The 21,252-nt window shown below is 44.4% G+C and overlaps 1 protein-coding gene across 1 annotated transcript in view; it reads right to left on the reverse strand.

The window, feature by feature from the left end:
* Window positions 1-12,209: 12,209 nt before the first annotated feature.
* The window catches only part of LOC130194894 (receptor-type tyrosine-protein phosphatase beta-like), a 39,206-nt gene continuing 30,163 nt past the window's right edge, over window positions 12,210-21,252 (reverse strand). Inside the window, exons 8-9 of the mRNA XM_056416104.1 lie at window positions 13,331-13,436; window positions 12,210-13,176 (exon numbers count right to left, since the gene is read on the reverse strand). Of these exons, the coding sequence (XP_056272079.1) occupies window positions 13,157-13,176; window positions 13,331-13,436 (126 nt within the window). The 3' untranslated portion in view covers window positions 12,210-13,156. The remainder of the gene's footprint in view (window positions 13,177-13,330; window positions 13,437-21,252) is intronic.

Genomic DNA, 21,252 nt, shown 5'->3' on the forward strand with positions numbered 1-21,252 from the left:
TGTACCTCTGAGAGGTACTCCTGTGAGGAGTAACCTACATTAGTACCTCTGAGAGGTAGTACATCATGTACCTCTGAGAGGTACTCCTGTGAGGAGTAGCCTACATTAGTACCTCTGAGAGGTAGTACATCATGTACCTCTGAGAGGTAGTACTGTGAGGAGTAACCTACATTAGTACCTCTGAGAGGTAGTACATCATGTACCTCTGAGAGGTAGTACTGTGAGGAGTAACCTACATTAGTACCTCTGAGAGGTAGTACATCATGTACCTCTGAGAGGTAGTACTGTGAGGTAACCTACATTAGTACCTCTGAGTGGTACATCATGTACCTCTGAGGAGGTAGTACTGTGAGGGGTAGCCTATAGTACCTCTGGAGGTAGTACATCATGTACCTCTGAGGTAGTACTGTGAGGTAGCCACATTAGTACCTCTGAGAGGGAATCATGTACCTCCTGAGGAGGTAGTACTCAGTGAGTAGCCTACATTAGTACATCTGAGAGGTAGTACATCATGTTCCTCTGAGAGGTAGTACTGTGAGGAGTAGCCACATTAGTGCCTCTGAGGGAGTAGTATCATGTACACTCTGAGAGGTAGTCCTGTGAGGGTAGCCTACATTGGTACCTCTGAGGTAGTACATCATGTTACCTCTGAGGTAGTCCCAGGAGGAGTGAATTTGGCCGTAGTACCTCTGAGGTGTGCATCACTGTACACTGGGGGGCGAGTCCTGAGGGGTAACCTACATTAGTACTCTGAGGAGGTGGTACATCATGTACCTCTGAGAGGTAGTCCTGTGAGGAGTAACCTACATTAGCACCCTCTGAGGTGGTACATCATAATGCCTCTGAGAGGTAGTACTGTGAGGAGTAACTCACATTAGTACCTCTGGAGTGGAGAACATCATGTACCCTCGGGGGTGGTCCTGTGAGGAGTAGCCACCATTAGTACCTCTGAGAGGTAGTCCCTCATGTACAGATCTCTAGTGGTAGTAAACTGATGAGGATTAACACTAGACAGTTAATATCGAGTCAAGTCTGTGCTAGCCAATTTTAGTACCTTGGATATACATGTTGCCTCTGGGATATTTAGGAGACTTATACTCCATAGAGTACTCATGTACCTTGCAGAGGTATCACTGATTTTATGATCTGACCCCACAGGTCAATTAGAGTTTAATGACATCTCGTAATTTATTCAAGTGTTCTTAAAACCGATAACATGGATCTGCACTTATGTTAAACTTTAGAATATCCAATGTGATGTTGTAATGTTGCCTTAGAGCTGCAATTATCTCCTGTGTTGGATCTCGTGAGGCTTGCCTGTCGAGTACCAGACACCACTTCACAGAATTTGGCTCACCTTGATCTTGTTCTTAACTCCAGGCGTATGACATCTGGGCGCATTCTTTACAGATTTCACCAATCAGGACATCTTTCTGTGCAGACACACAACCTCATAGACTTTTGAACTCTTATTACTGCAGGAGTGTACTCCGTTAGTAAATTTTATCCCTCAGTGTCTAATCTGCAGCTGCTGTTACTAAATTTGAAAGAGATTCCTCCTGTATGTGTTGACTACGGCTCTCATATAACAGAGACTCACTGGTTCTAATTCTTTAAGTCCAAGTCCAGATGGTGATCATCTTGTTAAGGAGCTTTAGTCCATATTGGCTCCTGAGACACGCTGCACTACTGGACTACGATAGTTCCTGAGTCTGAAAAGTAAGACATGAGGAGAGAGCAGTTTCAGCCTCCTGTTATGAACCACTCAGATCTTCCAGCCTGGAGGCAAACAGTCACAAGCTTGAAGCATAGCTTCAACTATCCTCTGAAGAATTCTATAGTTATGGCGAGGTCACCTGGTACCTTGAAGCGATATAAGATAGGCCGGCGTTTAGGATGCCTGAGCAGCCTATTCTTCTCTCCTAAGGATGAATCAAATACACGTACTAACCCCTGCTTTCTCTTCAGCCTTGTACTTCAGCTACAGAGGTCACAGACTCTGTGGAGCGAGCATTCCTATACACCTATGGATCATGATTCGTATGAACTTCCTTTATGACAACGACTTTACTATTAGGACAGTTAACTCAATCTCTGCCCTAACCAGTGCCATCTGTCCTATGAGTGGAGGCCATGTGGAAAGCCGCTTCATCCTGCTGTATATCTTGATGCTTTTAACTCCATAAACGTGATCCAATTTCTTACAAGTTTCTATTGAACATCTGTCTCTGGACCCCTCCCTCACAGGCGCTTAAACCTTTTCACTAATTATTGGAGCTCTCTATTAGTTTATCAATGTTCTACTGTGAAACTAGAACTTTAGCATCCTGCTAAATTTGTATACTTTTAAATATGCTATCTATAAACTGAATTGATTGATTGAGTAAAGCCTCTAGTACCTCCTTCTAAGGAGTCTTGTCCTTGGTAGAGGTGTCCTGTGTACTCTCGTACACTCTGAATCTTACTGTGAAGACATTCGTCCTCTAGGTTTCTACCTTGAGTGTCTTTGAATACATAAGACCAGGCAGGGTCAAGACCTCTGGTGGTGTCTGTAAGGACTCGGCCATGGCTCGACAGTCATCCTGACCTGAGACTGGAGACATACTGCGAAACTTGATCATGCTAAACTATCTATCTTTAAACTATATTTATCTGCAAACTGTTTATCTGTCAAACTATAGTTAGTCTTACTATAATTTCAGGAGCTTAAACTCTGATCCTGTACAAACACTATAATCTTCACTGATTGACAGTCGATCATACTGTTTAACATAATAGTTCATTTCAATACTAATCTATCATACATGACTAACTATAATTATACATGCTTACCTTAATATAACATGACTATAACTTTTACAGACTTAGACTGAAAAACATATGATCTTCCTTATCATGAGCTATGACTTAGTTCGATCTGCCTACACATACATCACTATCACTGGTTCTATTAGACATAAATTCCATGACAAACTCGAAGTAATGACTATATCTTGATATTCAAAAGGGAGCTATACTATATATTCACATGCTATCTTACTATACATGAGATACTGATTATATCATGACTAGTATTCATAACTCTAGACTCTCCTCTATTATCCTTCTACCTTTAGCATACACAACAGATCCACATCTATCTCAGGACTGGATCAGTATCATCTAACTCTATATTCTCTTACTTAAATACCTGACTATAACTTAAGTTTACTGATCACCACAGGTCAAAGCCCTGGAGCCTCTTCTTCCTGGACTAAAAGTTTGGCACTGGATTCAGCTCTCTCACCAATTTTCTCGTGTCCAATCAGACACAGTCATCCTGTTACTGGGAGCATCCAGTCTGGGCAGTCACTACAGACCGCCCGTTGGTCACTCCTCATCGGAAGCTCCTCAGCACAGACACACACGACTCACTCTGGAGACTGCAGGATCCTAACAGGATGCCCCATGTCCACCTTCACTGCTTCACCTCTCTCTCTTCTGGAAGGCGGTCACGTCAGATCCGGCTCGCTCACAACTGGACAACAGTTTCTTCCCAGGCCACCTGCTATGGAACTCACATGACCTTTGCCTCGACACTCTACACTCCCTCACTTACTTCTACCTGTCTCTCCACTTCTATCCATCCTCTCTCCGTCCTCTGGACTCGGGACGCCGACCCTACCGAACAGAATCTTCAACCGAGTACCCTCAACATCTCGCCCCTTCTCTCCTAACTCTCGCCATGTCCTGCCAATATCTCTCTCCCCAAAACCTTCTTCCGCTCCCCTCCTGATGCTCCACCACTGCACATGACAACCAGAACTCCCTCTTCCTTCTCATCTCTGATCTCATGTCCTTTTAAACACCTTATCCTTCAGGCTCTGGTGTCGACAGGGCGGAGCCACCCTCACGGCGGCGGAAAGAAAATGGCGCAAATCAGAATCAGGAGGCTATCTTCTATCAATCCCTTCTCTCCTCATTCTCTGCCTCTGTCTCTGCAGCCAAAAGCTATTTCTACCTAACAAAAAGTCAGTCTTCCTTCTCTAACCCCCAAAAACTCTTCTCTATCTTTTTCAACCTCCTTAATTCCCCCTGTCCCCCTCCTCCTTCCACCCTTTTGCCGAGCTACTTTGTTGACTACTTTACAAACAAGATAGACGACATACGCTCCTCCTTTAAATCCATCTTCTATCACCTCACCAGCACTAACTTCTTCATCCCCTCTCCTCTTTTCACCCCTTGTCTCCAATCAAGTTCTTAGCTTGGTGACCTCCGCCCAGACCGACCACCTCGCCCTTGACCTCATTCCGTCCGTCTCCCATTCTCAGGCTATTGCTCTGACCTTCTGACCTTCCTCACCCATCTTATTAACAGCTCCCTCTCAACTGGCTGTTTCCCTAACTCTCTGAAGGAGGCGAGTCAACCCTCTCCTGAAGAAACCCACGCTCGACCCTCTGAAGTCAGCAACTACAGACCGGTCTCTCTTCTTCCTTTCTCTCCAAAACTCTGGGCGAGCTATCTTGAGCCAAGTGTCCTCCTATCTCCACAGTAACAACCTTCTTGACCCTCACAGTCTGGATTCAAGGCCGGCCACTCGACAGAGGCGGCCCTCCTTGCTATCTCTGAGCAGCTTCACACTGCTAGAGCAGCCTCTCTCTCCTCTGTCCCTATGCTTCACGACGTTTCTGCAGCATTTGACACGTGAACCACCAGATCCTGATCTCTTCTCTTCAGGACCTGGGGATCTCAGGCACTACACTCGCTCTTTTCTCTTCCTACCTTATAGACCGCACCTAGCGGGAAACTTGGAGAGGATCTGTGTCTGATCCTTGTCCTCTCACTACTCGGGTTCCTCTAGGCTCCGTCCTGGATCCCCTCCTCTTCTCTCTGTATACAAATGCACTCGGCTCTGTCATTCCTTCGCATGGCTTCTCCTACCAAACCTATGCTGATGACACCCAACTGATCTTCTCGTTCACCGTCGAAACACAGGTGGCGGCACGATCTCTGCCTGTCTGACTGACATCTCACAGTGGATGTCTGCTCACCACCTGAAGATCAACCCTGACAAGACTGAGCTACTATTCCTTCCAGGAAAGGCTCCCCTCCCACGACCTGACTATCACCTTCAACAGCTCTGTGTTGGCCCCTACCCGGACTGCCAGGAACCTCGGGGTGACACTCGACAGTCAACTCTCCCTGACGGCCAACATCGCTGCGGCGCGTTCCTGTAGGTACATGCTGCACAACATCAGGAGAATCGTCCTCTTCTTACTCAGAAGGCGCGGGTTTCTGATCCAGGCTCTGGTCATTTCACGCCTACTACTGCAACTCCCTCCTGGCTGGTCTACCTGCTAAGGCCATCCGACCCTGCAGCTCATCCAAGATGGAATCGCAGCTCGACTGGTCTTCAGCCTCCCGAAATTCACCACACCACTCCGCTCCTCCGCTCTCTCCACTGGTTACCGGTGGCTGCTGCATCCGCTTCAAAACACTGGTCCTGGCGTACACCGTGCTCTGGGCGGATCGGGCCCCGTCTACATCCGGATATGGGTCACCGTACACCCGGCCGCGTTAAGCTCCGCTCTGCAACAGCCAATCGACTTGTGACTACTGCACCTCGAGCTAATCACTCAATCCAGACTGTTTGCTGTCCTGGCTCCTCAGTGGTGGAACGAGCTCCCCACTGACATCAGGACAGCAGAAAGTCTACATCTTCCGCATGAGACTGAAAACACACCTTTTCCGACTATATCTGGATTAAAACACAGATTAGCACTTCAGTGGCACTTAGATAGCACTTACTTATGGTACTTTTGTAGTTCGACTATGTTGAGGAAATGTTACTTCCTGTATTCTTGTTGTTCTTAGTTTGTACTCTAGGTTGAAATGCACTTATTGTAAGTCGCTTTGGATAAAAGCGTCTGCTAAATGACATGTAATGTAATGTAATGTGTCTCTGCTAACAGGCCACGTACCACACTCCTTCAAGGTGGCTGTTATTAAACCTCTCCTGAAGAAGCCCACTCTGGATCCAGAGGTGTTGGCTAACTACAGACCGATCTCTAACCTCCCCTTCCTCTCCAAGATCCTTGAGAAAGTGGTACTTAAATCAGTTGATCGACTTTCCTACATCATAATAGTTTATTTGAGAAATTTCAATCAGGATTTAGAAAACACCACAGCACCGAGGCGGCACTGGTGAAAATTACAAATGACCTCTTAATGGCAGCAGATAAAGGACTCCTCTGTCCTGGTCTTGTTGAACAGTGCTGCATTCGACACCATTGACCATGACATCCTATTACAGAGACTGGAGCAGTCGATTGGCATTTCAGGCACGGCACTAATTTGGTTTAAATCCTATTTATCAGATCGATCTCAGTTTGTATTTAAACGATGACGCCTCGATAACCACTAACGTTAATCACGGAGTTCCCAAGGTTCTGTGCTTGGACCAATTTTATTTACCTTATACATGCTTCCTTTGGGCAATATTATCAGGAAACACTCCATAAACTTTCATTGTTATGCAGATGATACTCAACTATATTTATCGATAAAACCAGAGGAGAGCAACCAACTCGGTAAAATTCAAGCATGTCTTAAAGACATAAAAACATGGATGACCTGCAATTTCTTGATGTTAAACTCAGACAAAACCGAAGTAATTTATCGCCCTGAGCACCTCAGAGATCAATTATCTGGTGATGTGGATTCTGTGACGCGGCATTGCCCTGGCATCCAACACCACTGTAAAGAATCTTGGCGTTATCTTTGATCGGGACTTGTCCTTTAACTCCCACGAAGCAAATCTCAAGGACTGCATTCTTTCATCTACGTAATATTTCAAAAATCAGGCACATCTTGTCTCAAAAGATGCAGAAAAATTGTTCCGCGTTCGTTACTTGAGACTGGATTACTGCAACTCCTTATTAGCAGGCTGCTCTAATAAATCTCTTAGGTCCCTCGAGTTGATCCAGAATGCTGCAGCTCGTGTTCTCACTAAAACTAAGAAAGAGATCACATCACTCCTGCACTAGCTGCTCTGCACTGGCTCCCAGTAAAATCAAGAATCACTTTTAAAATTCTTCTCTTAACGTACAAAGCCTTGATTGGTGATGCACCATCATATCTTAAGGAGCTTGTAGTACCATATTGCCCCACTAGAGAGCTCACTAAATGCGGGACTACTTGTAGTTCCTAGAGTCTTAAAAAGTAGAATGGGCCAGAGCCTTTAGTTATCAAGCTCCTCTTCTATGGAACCAGCTTCCAATTTCAGTCCGGGAGGCAGACACAGTCACCTCGTTTAAGAGTAGACTGAAGACCTTCCTCTTTGACAGAGCTTATAGTTAGGGCTGAATCAGGTTCACCTGGTCCAGCCCCTTGATATGCTGCTATAGGCTTATAGCTGCCGGGGGACGTTTAGGATGCACTGAGTACCTATCTCCTCTTTTTTTTCTCTCCTTAAGGATGAATTTTCATCTCTCAATCACACGTTACTAACTCTGCTTTCTCCCGAGTCCTTGACTTCACGTCTCATGGGGTCATCGGACCCTATGAGACGACATAGATCCTATCTGCCTGATGGATCATTGAGGTCTGGGTCGTGGAATTCCTGCTCTGACTACGCCACTGTCCTGTTGAGACTCCGCTACTGTTGAGACTCGCCCACTCCTCCTCCCCGCCATCTGCCTGATGGATCGTGGAGGTCTCCATCGTGGAATATGCCTACTATGAACTATTCATACACTCTGTCATATTCATTGAATGTATTTTAACTCTAAATCTGTCCTTCTGTACACATTACATCTATTGCATCTGTCCATCCTGGAGAGGGATCCTCCTCTGTTGCTCTCCTCCAGGTTTCTTCCTTTTTCCCCTGAAGGGTTATTTGGGAGTTTTTCCTGGTCCGATGTGAGGTTTTGGGGCAGGGATGTCTATGTGTACAGATTGTAAAGCACTCCGAGACAAATTTGTAATTTGTGAAATTGGGCTATACAAATAAACTGAATTGAATTGAATTGAGTAGCCTACATTAGTACCTCTGAGAGGGAGTACATTAGTACCTCTGAGAGGTAGTACTGTAACGGATGTGAAACAGCCATGGCTCCGTTACAGTACATCATGTACCTCTGAGAGGTAGTACATATACATGACTATAACTATAATATATACATGACTATAACTATAATATATACATATATAACTATAATATATACATGACTATAACTATAATATATACATGTCTATAACTATAATATATACATATATAACTATAATATATACATGACTATAACTATAATATATACATATATAACTATAATATATACATGACTATAACTATAATATATACATGTCTATAACTATAATATATACATATATAACTATAATATATACATGACTATAACTATAATATATACATATATAACTATAATATATACATGACTATAACTATAATATATACATGACTATAACTATAATATATACATATATAACTATAATATATACATGACTATAACTATAATATATACATGACTATAACAATAATATATACATGACTATAACTATAATATATACATGACTATAACTATAATATATACATATATAACTATAATATATACATGACTATAACTATAATATATACATGACTATAACTATAATATATACATATATAACTATAATATATACATGACTATAATTATAATATATACATGACTATAACTATAATATATATATATTAAAATAACTATAATATATACATTAATATAACTATAATATATACATCTATAACTATAATATATACATGACTATAACTATAATATATACATGACTATAACTATAATATATACATGATCACACAGACAAGGTGGTCAAAGCGGCCCGGAAGCGCCTCTTCTTCCTGAGGAGACTGAAGAAGTTTGGCATGGATTCAGTCATCCTCACCAATTTCTACAGATGCCCAATAGAAAGCATCCTGACTGGGTGCATCACAGTCTGGGAGCTGCACAGCCAAGGACCGCAAGGCCCGACGCCGTATGGTCAGGACTGCGGAGTTCATCATCGGTAGGGAGCTCCCTGCAGGACACAGACCACACGATGCCTCAGGAAGACAGGATCCTAAAGGACGGCCATCATCCAGCCTTCAGCCTGTTCACCCCGCTGCCTTCTGGAAGGCGTCCCGTAGGATCCGGTCTCGCACACAGAGACTGGAGAACAGTTTCTTCCCGAGAGCCATCAGGCTGCTAAATGGACACTGACACACGATCGACACTTTTGCACTCGACACTTTACACTCGTCACTTTACATACACTGTCACTTTCAGCCTTGTACTTACACTTACACTTTCTATTGCACTACCTGCTTTCACTTCCTGCTACTCCCATTTGTCTGTAGTCTAGTTATTATGTGTATTATATGTATATATGTTAGTATTATGTTCAGAGTTCTTGTACAGTGTGTATGTCATGTTATGTTATGTTATATTATGTTAGGCTATGGTAGTTGTTGTGTGGTGCCTTGTCCTAAGAATTTCAGTGCCCAGTCTGACCCTGTGTCATTCTGTGTATCTGACAATAAAAGACTTGACTTGACTTGACTATAACTATAATATATACATGACTATAACTATAATATATACATTAATATAACTATAATATATACATGACTATAACTATAATATATACATTACTATAACTATAATATATATATTAAAATAACTATAATATATACATATATAACTATAATATATACATTAATATAACTATAATATATATATTAAAATAACTATAATATATACATGATTAGAACTATAATATATACATGACTATAACTATAATATATACATGACTATAACTATAATATATTACATTACATTACATTACATGTCATTTAGCAGACGCTTTTATCCAAAGCGACTTACAATAAGTGCATTTCAACCTAGAGTACAAACTAAGAACAACAAGAATACAGGAAGTAACATTTCCTCAACATAGTCGAACTACAAAAGTACCATAAGTAAGTGCTATTTAAGAGCCACTGAAATGCAAATCTGTGTTTTAATCCAGATATAGTCGGAAAAGATGTGTTTTCAGTCTCCGACGGAAGATGTAGAGACTTTCTGCTGTCCTGATGTCAGTGGGGAGCTCGTTCCACCACTGAGGAGCCAGGACAGCAAACAGTCTGGATGTAGAGTGATGAGCTCGAGGTGCAGGAGTCACAAGTCGATTGGCTGTTGCCGAGCGGAGCGAACGTGCCGGGGTGTACGGTGTGACCACATCCCGGATGTAGACGGGGCCCGATCCGTTCAGAGCACGGTACGCCAGGACCAGTGTTTTGAAGCGGATGCGAGCAGCCACCGGTAGCCAGTGGAGAGAGCGGAGGAGCGGAGTGGTGTGGGTGAATTTCGGGAGGCTGAAGACCAGCTGCTGCATTCTGGATGAGCTGCAGAGGTCGGATGGCCTTAGCAGGTAGACCAGCCAGGAGGGAGTTGCAGTAGTCAAGGCGTGAAATGACCAGAGCCTGGACCAGAACCTGCGCCGCCTTCTGAGTAAGAAGAGGCCGTATTCTCCTGATGTTGTGCAGCATGTACCTACAGGAACGCGCTGTCGCAGTGATGTTGGCCGTCAGGGAGAGTTGACTGTCGAGTGTCACCCCGAGGTTCCTGGCAGTCGGGGGCGGGGCCAACACAGAGCTGTTGAAGGTGGTAGTCAGGTCATGGGTGGAGAGCCTTTCCCTGGAAGGAATAGTAGCTCGGTCTTGTCAGGGTTGATCTTCAGGTGGTGAGCAGACATCCACTGAGAGATATCAGTCAGACAGGCAGAGATTCGTGCCGCCACCCGTGTTTCGGACGGTGGAAACGAGAAGATCAGTTGGGTGTCATCGGCATAGCGATGGTAGGAGAAGCCATGCGAACGAATGACAGAGCCGAGAGAATTTGTGTACAGAGAGAAGAGGAGGGGACCCAGGACGGAGCCTTGAGGAACCCCAGTAGTGAGAGGAAGAGGAGGGGACCCAGGACGGAGCCTTGAGGGAACCCCATAGTGAGAGGAAGAGGACGGGACCCAGGACGGAGCCTTGAGGAACCCCAGTAGTGAGAGGAAGAGGAGGGGACCCAGGACGGAGCCTTGAGGGACCCCATAGTGAGAGGAAGAGGAGGGGACCCAGGACGGAGCCTTGAGGAACCCCATAGTGAGAGGAAGAGGAGGGGACCCAGGACGGAGCCTTGAGGGACCCCATAGTGAGAGGAAGAGGAGGGACCCAGGACGGAGCCTTGAGGACCCCATAGTGAGAAGAAGAGGAGGGGACCCAGGACGGAGCCTTGAGGAACCCCATAGTGAGAGGAAGAGGAGGGGACCCAGGACGGAGCCTTGAGGAACCCCATAGTGAGAGGAAGAGGAGGGGACCCAGGATGGAGCCTTGAGGGACCCCATAGTGAGAGGAAGAGGAGGGGACCCAGGACGGAGCCTTGAGGAACCCCAGTAGTGAGAGGACAAGGATCAGACACAGATCCTCTCCAAGTTACCCGGTAGGTGCGGTCTTTAAGGTAGGAAGAGAAAAGAGCGAGTGCAGTGCCTGAGATCCCCAGGTCCTGAAGAGAAGATATACATATATAACTATAATATATACATGACTATAACTATAATATATACATGACTATAACTATAATATATACATGACTATAACAATAATATATACATTACTATAACTATAATACATGACTATAACTATAATATATATATGACTAGAACTATAATATATACATTACTATAACTATAAGATATATATTAAAATAACTATAATATATACATGACTATAACTATAATATATACATGACTATAACAATAATATATACATTACTATAACTATAATATATATATTAAAATAACTATAATATATACATACATAACTATAATATATAAATTAATACAAAATAATAAATTAATTAATATAACTATAATATATACATTAAAATAACTATAATATATACATTACTATAACTCTGAAGACATGTTATATTGTGTTTATCATGTTTAATATATACATTACTATAACTATAATATATACATTAGTATAACTATAATATATACATTAATATAACCATAATATATACATTAATATAACTATAATAGATACATGACTATAACCATAATATATATATATTAATATAACTATAATATATATATTAATATAACTATAATAGATACATGACTATAACTATAATATATACATTAATATAACTATAATATATACATGACTATAACTATAATATATACATTAATATAACCATAATATATACATTCATATAACTATAATATATACATGACTATAACTCTGAATAGAATAACTACATAACGAACAGAAAGCGTTCATAATAAAGAAAGTGTCTTCAAAGGAGATCAATAATTAATTAATAATTAATAATCACGTGTCTTCACAGAAACATCGAGATCATGAACACGATGCAGCTGTTTACATGAAGGAGATACACATATCGATCAGTAGTCAAACATATCGATCAGTCGTCAAACATATCGATCAGTAGTCAAACATATCGATCAGTAGTCAAACATATCGATCAGTAGTCAAACATATTGATCAGTAGTCAAACATATCGATCAGTAGTCAAACATATCGATCAGTAGTCAAACATATTGATCAGTAATGAAACATATCGATCAGTCGTCAAACATATCGATCAGTAGTCAAACATATCGATCAGTAGTCAAACATATTGATCAGTAATGAAACATATCGATCAGTAGTCAAACATATCGATCAGTAGTCAAACATATCGATCAGTAGTCAAACATATTGATCAGTAGTCAAACATATCGATCAGTAGTCAAACATATTGATCAGTAATGAAACATATCGATCAGTCGTCAAACATATCGATCAGTAGTCAAACATATTGATCAGTAATGAAACATATCGATCAGTCGTCAAACATATCGATCAGTAGTCAAACATATTGATCAGTAGTCAAACATATCGATCAGTAGTCAAACATATTGATCAGTAGTCAAACATATTGATCAGTAATGAAACATATCGATCAGTCGTCAAACATATCAATCAGTAGTCAAACATATCGATCAGTAGTCAAACATATCGGTCAGCAATCAAACATATCGATCAGCAATCAAACATTTTCAGTCGTCTATAGAATTGTCAACGTCTGCACAGGGTCTCTGTGGAAAAAGATGAATATATTTAGATAAAAAGACGAATATATAAACTTATACATATCAGTTATTTTACCTCTAATGTCTCAGGTGTGAGCTACAGGTGTACATAGGTGACTAACGAGCTACAGGTGTACATTGCTAATGAGGGAGGACGTACCTCTTGGCAGGCTGTAGTTGGCGTAGACCAGGTGTTCCTGCTCCCTCTGGAGCTTTCTGGCTTTGAGGACGTCACAAACACACTGATGGAGGTACGAGTACTGACACTGAGGACAGGTGGAGGAGAAATTACATTATATCATATTAATAATGTAACTTAACATAACATATACCATAATACAATACAACATGATATTATAGTATATAACATAATATAACATGATGTAATATTAAATAACAAAATACATTATATAATCTAACATTATATTATATTAAATAATAAAACATAATTCAATCTAACATTATATTATATTAAATAATAAAACAAAACAATAATTGTGGGGAGTGCCAGGAAGAAGAACAGATGTGAGGTTGTTCCCTCTCTGACCCTCAGACACAGAGAGCTGAGCCTCACGCCAGAGGCTGCTTGTATCATTGATCACATCTTTATTACGTATTGAACGTTCTTATGTTGTCAGGTTACTGAAGTTCACAATAACACGCATCAGCTGTGATTTGTGTCTGTGAAAAGTCTCTGGCAAATATTCTGTTGTCTGTTCTCAAGTATAGAAACACAACACTAGCATGGCATCAGTATTCACATGAGGGAGGGGGACTGGGTCATGTGACGATTCAGAGCCAATCACAGGGCAGGATGATGTGAACCTGTGACCACATCTCTGTATTCAGGGAGTAAACAGTTATTCTCCTCTTACCTGTGAGTTCACTTCCTGTGACCTCATGAGCTGTGATCAATAAATCTACAGAGCCAGAGAAGTTGTTGACTCAATTATTCTGAAGGCTCCACCAGACATCAAATTAGTACACACTTTCAATTGGGTTAGGGTCATAGGTGACCTTGATGTGATCATAGGTGACGTTGATGTGATCATAGGTGACCCCGATGTGGTCATAGGTGACCCCGAAGTGATCATAGGTGACCCCGATGTGGTCATAGGTGACCTTGATGTGGTCATAGGTGACCCCAAAGTGGTCATAGGTGACCCCGATGTGGTCATAGGTGACCCTGATGTGGTCATAGGTGACCCCAAAGTGGTCATAGGTGACCCCAATGTGGTCATAGGTGACCCCAAAGTGGTCATAGGTGACCCCAATGTGAACATAGGTGACCTTGATGTGGTCATAGGTGACCCCGAAGGGATCATAGGTGACCTTGATGTGATCATAGGTGACCTTGATGTGATAATAGGTGACCTTGATGTGATCATAGGTGACCCCGATGTGGTCATAGGTGACCCCGATGTGATCATAGGTGACCCCAAAGTGGTCATAGGTGACCCCGATGTGATCATAGGTGACCCCGATGTGATCATAGGTGACCCCGATGTGGTCATAGGTGACCCCGATGTGGTCATAGGTGACCCCGAAGTGATCATAGGTGACCCCGATGTGGTCATAGGTGACCCCGATGTGGTCATAGGTGACCCCGATGTGGTCATAGGTGACCTTGATGTGGTCATAGGTGACCCCAAAGTGGTCATAGGTGACCTTGACGTGATCATAGATGACCCCGATGTGGTCATAGGTGACCCTGATGTGGTCATAGGTGACCCCGATGTGGTCATAGGTGACCTTGATGTGATCATAGGTGACCCCGAAGTGATCATAGGTGACCCTGATGTGGTCATAGGTGACCCCAAAGTGGTCATAGGTGACCCCGAAGTGATCATAGGTGACCCTGATGTGGTCATAGGTGACCCCAATGTGGTCATAGGTGACCCCAAAGTGGTCATAGGTGACCCCGATGTGAACATAGGTGACCTTGATGTGGTCATAGGTGACCCCGATGTGGTCATAGGTGACCTTGATGTGGTCATAGGTGACCCCGATGTGGTCATAGGTGACCCCGATGTGGTCATAGGTGACCCCGATGTGGTCATAGGTGACCTTGATGTGGTCATAGGTGACCCCGACGTGATCATAGGTGACCTTGATGTGGTCATAGGTGACGCCGATGTGATCATAGGTGACCTTGATGTGATCATAGGTGACCCCGATGTGGTCATAGGTGACCTTGATGTGATCATAGGTGACCCCGATGTGGTCATAGGTGACCTTGATGTGATCATAGGTGACCCCGATGTGGTCATAGGTGACCCCGAAGTGATCATAGGTGACCTTGATGTGATCATAGGTGACCCCGATGTGGTCATAGGTGACCCGATGTGGTCATAGGTGACCCCGATGTGGTCATAGGTGACCCCGATATGGTCATAGGTGACCCCGATGTGGTCATAGGTGACCCCGAAGTGATCATAGGTGACCTTGATGTGATCATAGGTGACCCCGATGTGGTCATAGGTGACCCCGATGTGGTCATAGGTGACCCCGATGTGGTCATAGGTGACCTTGATGTGGTCATAGGTGACCTTGATGTGGTCATAGGTGACCCCGATGTGGTCATAGGTGACCTTGATGTGATCATAGGTGACCCTGATGTGGTCATAGGTGACCTGATGTGGTCATAGGTGACCCCGATGTGATCATAGGTGACCTTGATGTGATCATAGGTGACCCCGATGTGGTCATAGGTGACCTTGATGTGATCATAGGTGACCTTGATGTGATCATAGGTGACCTGATGTGGTCATAGGTGACCTGATGTGATCATAGGTGACCCTTGATGTGGTCATAGGTGACCTGATGTGGTCATAGGTGACCTTGATGTGGGTGATGATGTCATAGGTGACCTTGACGTGATCATAGGTGACCTTGATGTGATCATAGATGACCTTGATGTGATCATAGGTGACCTCGATGTGATCATAGGTGACCTTGACGTGATCATAGGTGACCTTGATGTGATCATAGATGACCTTGATGTGATCATAGATGACCTTGATGTGATCATAGGTGACCCTGATGTGGTCATAGGTGACCTTGATGTGATCATAGGTGACCTTGATGTGGTCATAGGTGACCTTGATGTGATCATAGGTGACCTTGATGTGATCATAGGTGACCTTGATGTGGTCATAGGTGACCCCGATGTGATCATAGGTGACCTTGATGTGGTCATAGGTGACCCCGATGTGATCATAGGTGACCCCGATGTGGTCATAGGTGACCTTGATGTGATCATAGGTGACCTTGATGTGATCATAGGTGACCCCGATGTGGTCATAGGTGACCCCGAAGTGATCATAGGTGACCTTGATGTGATCATAGGTGACCCCGATGTGGTCATAGGTGACCCCGATGTGGTCATAGGTGACCCCGAAGTGATCATAGGTGACCCCGATGTGGTCATAGGTGACCCCGAAGTGATCATAGGTGACCGTGATGTGGTCATAGGTGACCCCGAAGTGATCATAGGTGACCCCGATGTGGTCATAGGTGACCCCGAAGTGATCATAGGTGACCCCGATGTGGTCATAGGTGACCCCGATGTGATCATAGGTGACCCCAATGTGGTCATAGGTGACCTTGATGCGGTCATAGGTGACCTTGATGTGGTCATAGGTGACCCTGATGTTGTCATAGGTGACCTTGATGTGATCATAGGTGACCCCGATGTGGTCATAGGTGACCCCGATGTGGTCATAGGTGACCCCGATGTGGTCATAGGTGACCTTGATGTGGTCATAGGTGACCTTGATGTGGTCATAGGTGACCTTGATGTGGTCATAGGTGACCTTGATGTGGTCATAGGTGACCCCGATGTGGTCATAGGTGACCCTGATGTGGTCATAGGTGACCCCGATGTGGTCATAGGTGACCCTGATGTGGTCATAGGTGACCTTGATGTGATCATAGATGACCTTGATGTGGTCATAGGTGACCCTGATGTGGTCATAGGTGACCCCGATGTGGTCATAGGTGACCTTGATGTGATAATAGGTGACCTTGATGTGATCATAGATGACCTTGATGTGATCATAGATGACCTTGATGTGATCAAAGGTGACCCTGATGTGGTCATATGTGACCTTGATGTGATCATAGGTGACCTTGATGTGGTCATAGGTGACCTTGATGTGGTCATAGGTGACCTTGATGTGATCATAGATGACCTTGATGTGATCATAGATGACCTTGATGTGATCATAGGTGACCCCGATGTGATCATAGGTGACCTCGATGTGGTCATAGGTGACCTCGATGTGATCATAGGTGACCTCGATGTGATCATAGGTGACCTTGACGTGATCATAGGTGACCTTGATGTGATCATAGATGACCTTGATGTGATCATAGATGACCTGTGATAGGTGACCTTGATGGTCATAGGTGACCTTGATGTGATCATAGGTGACCCCGATGTCATGGTGACCGTGATCATAGGTGACCTTGATGTGATCATAGGTGACCCCGATGTGATCATAGGTGACCCTGATGTGTCATAGGTGACCTGATGTGATCATAGGTGACCTTGATGTGGTCATAGGTGACCCGATGTGTCATAGGTGACCCGATGTGGTCATAGGTGACCTTGATGTGATCATAGGTGACCCGATGTGTCATAGATGACCTTGATGTGATCATAGGTGACCCCGATGTGATCATAGGTGACCTCGATGTGGTCATAGGTGACCTCGATGTGGTCATAGGTGACCTTGATGTGATCATAGGTGACCCCGATGTGATCATAGGTGACCTCGATGTGATCATAGGTGACCCCGATGTGGTCATAGGTGACCCTGATGTGGTCATAGGTGACCCCGATGTGGTCATAGGTGACCTTGATGTGATCATAGCTGACCCGATGTGGTCATAGGTGACCTTGATGTGATCATAGATGACCTTGATGTGGTCATAGGTGACCTTGATGTGATCATAGGTGACCCTGATGTGGTCATAGGTGACCCCGATGTGGTCATAGGTGACCTTGATGTGATAATAGGTGACCCCGATGTGGTCATAGGTGACCCCGATGTGATCATAGGTGACCCCAATGTGGTCATAGGTGACCTTGATGCGGTCATAGGTGACCTTGATGTGGTCATAGGTGACCCTGATGTTGTCATAGGTGACCTTGATGTGATCATAGGTGACCCCGATGTGGTCATAGGTGACCCTGATGTGGTCATAGGTGACCCCGATGTGGTCATAGGTGACCTTGATGTGGTCATAGGTGACCCCGATGTGGTCATAGGTGACCCTGATGTGGTCATAGGTGACCCCGATGTGGTCAGAGGTGACCTGATGTGTCATAGGTGACCTTGATGTGATCATAGGTGACCTTGATGTGGTCATAGGTGACCCTGATGTGGTCATAGGTGACCCCGATGTGGTCATAGGTGACCTTGATGTGGTCATAGGTGACCCCGATGTGGTCATAGGTGACCTTGATGTGGTCATAGGTGACCCCGATGTGGTCATAGGTGACCTTGATGTGATCATAGGTGACCCTGATGTGGTCATAGGTGACCTTGATGTGATCATAGGTGACCCCGATGTGGTCATAGGTGACCTTGATGTGGTCATAGGTGACCTTGATGTGATCATAGGTGACCCCGATGTGGTCATAGGTGACCTTGATGTGATCATAGGTGACCCCGATGTGGTCATAGGTGACCTTGATGTGGTCATAGGTGACCTTGATGTGGTCATAGGTGACCTTGATGTGATCATAGATGACCTTGATGTGATCATAGGTGACCTTGATGTGATCATAGGTGACCTTGATGTGGTCATAGTGACCCCGATGTGGTCATAGGTGACCCTGATGTGGTCATAGGTGACCCCGATGTGGTCATAGGTGACCTTGATGTGATCATAGATGACCTTGATGTGGTCATAGGTGACCTTGATGTGGTCATAGGTGACCTTGATGTGATCATAGGTGACCTTGATGTGGTCATAGGTGACCCCGATGTGGTCATAGGTGACCTTGATGTGATCATAGGTGACCTTGATGTGGTCATAGGTGACCTTGATGTGGTCATAGGTGACCTTGATGTGATCATAGGTGACCTTGATGTGGTCATAGGTGACCCCGATGTGGTCATAGGTGACCTTGATGTGATAATAGGTGACCCCGATGTGGTCATAGGTGACCTTGATGTGATAATAGGTGACCTTGATGTGATCATAGATGACCTTGATGTGATCATAGATGACCTTGATGTGATCATAGGTGACCTTGATGTGATCATAGGTGACCCTGATGTGGTCATAGGTGACCTTGATGTGATCATAGGTGACCTTGATGTGGTCATAGGTGACCTTGATGTGGTCATAGGTGACCTTGATGTGGTCATAGGTGACCTTGATGTGATCATAGGTGACCTTGATGTGGTCATAGGTGACCCCGATGTGGTCATAGGTGACCCCGATGAGGTCATAGGTGACCTTGATGTGATCATAGATGACCCCGATGTGATCATAGGTGACCCCGTTGTGGTCATAGGTGACCTTGATGTGATCATAGGTGACCTTGATGTGATAATAGGTGACCCCGATGTGGTCATAGGTGACCTTGATGTGATCATAGGTGACCTTGATGTGGTCATAGGTGACCTTGATGTGATCATAGATGACCTTGATGTGATCATAGGTGACCTTGATGTGATAATAGGTGACCCCGATGTGGTCATAGGTGACCTTGATGTGGTCATAGGTGACCCCGATGTGGTCATAGGTGACCTTGATGTGATCATAGGTGACCCCGATGTGGTCATAGGTGACCCCGAAGTGATCATAGGTGACCTTGATGTGGTCATAGGTGACCTTGATGTGGTCATAGGTGACCCCGATGTGGTCATAGGTGACCCCGAAGTGATCATAGGTGACCTTGATGTGGTCATAGGTGACCCCGAGTGTCATGTGACCTGATGTGGCATAGGTGACCCGATGTGGTCATAGGTGACCTTGATGTGACCCCATAGGTGACCTTGATGTGATCATAGGTGACCCCGATGTGGTCATAGGTGACCTTGATGTGGTCATAGGTGACCTTGATGTGGTCATAGGTGACCTTGATGTGGTCATAGGTGACCCCGATGTGGTCATAGGTGACCCCGATGTGGTCATAGGTGACCTTGATGTGGTCATAGGTGACCCCGATGTGGTCATAGGTGACCTTGATGTGGTCATAGGTGACCTTGATGTGGTCATAGGTGACCTTGATGTGGTCATAGGTGACCTTGATGTGATCATAGGTGACCCCGATGTGATCATAGGTGACCTTGATGTGGTCATAGGTGACCTTGATGTGATCATAGATGACCTTGATGTGATCATAGGTGACCTTGATGTGATAATAGGTGACCCCGATGTGGTCATAGGTGACCTTGACGTGATCATAGGTGACCTTGATGTGATCATAGATGACCTTGATGTGATCATAGGTGACCCCGATGTGGTCATAGGTGACCTTGATGTGATCATAGGTGACCTTGATGTGATCATAGGTGACCTTGATGTGGTCATAGGTGACCTTGATGTGGTCATAGGTGACCCCGAAGTGATCATAGGTGACCTTGATGTGGTCATAGGTGACCCCGATGTGGTCATAGGTGACCCCGAAGTGATCATAGGTGACCTTGATGTGGTCATAGGTGACCCCGATGTGGTCATAGGTGACCCCGAAGTGATCATAGGTGACCTTGATGTGGTCATAGGTGACCTTGATGTGGTCATAGGTGACCCTGTGGTCATAGGTGACCTTGATGTGATCATAGATGACCTTGATGTGATCATAGGTGACCCCGATGTGGTCATAGGTGACCTTGATGTGATCATAGGTGACCTTGATGTGATCATAGGTGACCCCGATGTGGTCATAGGTGACCTTGATGTGATCATAGGTGACCCCGATGTGGTCATAGGTGACCCCGATGTGGTCATAGGTGACCCCGATGTGGTCATAGGTGACCTTGATGTGGTCATAGGTGACCCCGATGTGGTCATAGGTGACCTTGATGTGGTCATAGGTGACCCCGATGTGGTCATAGGTGA

This window comes from Pseudoliparis swirei, chromosome 6 (genome assembly GCF_029220125.1).
Source record: "Pseudoliparis swirei isolate HS2019 ecotype Mariana Trench chromosome 6, NWPU_hadal_v1, whole genome shotgun sequence".
Classification (NCBI taxonomy): Eukaryota; Metazoa; Chordata; class Actinopteri; order Perciformes; family Liparidae; genus Pseudoliparis; species Pseudoliparis swirei.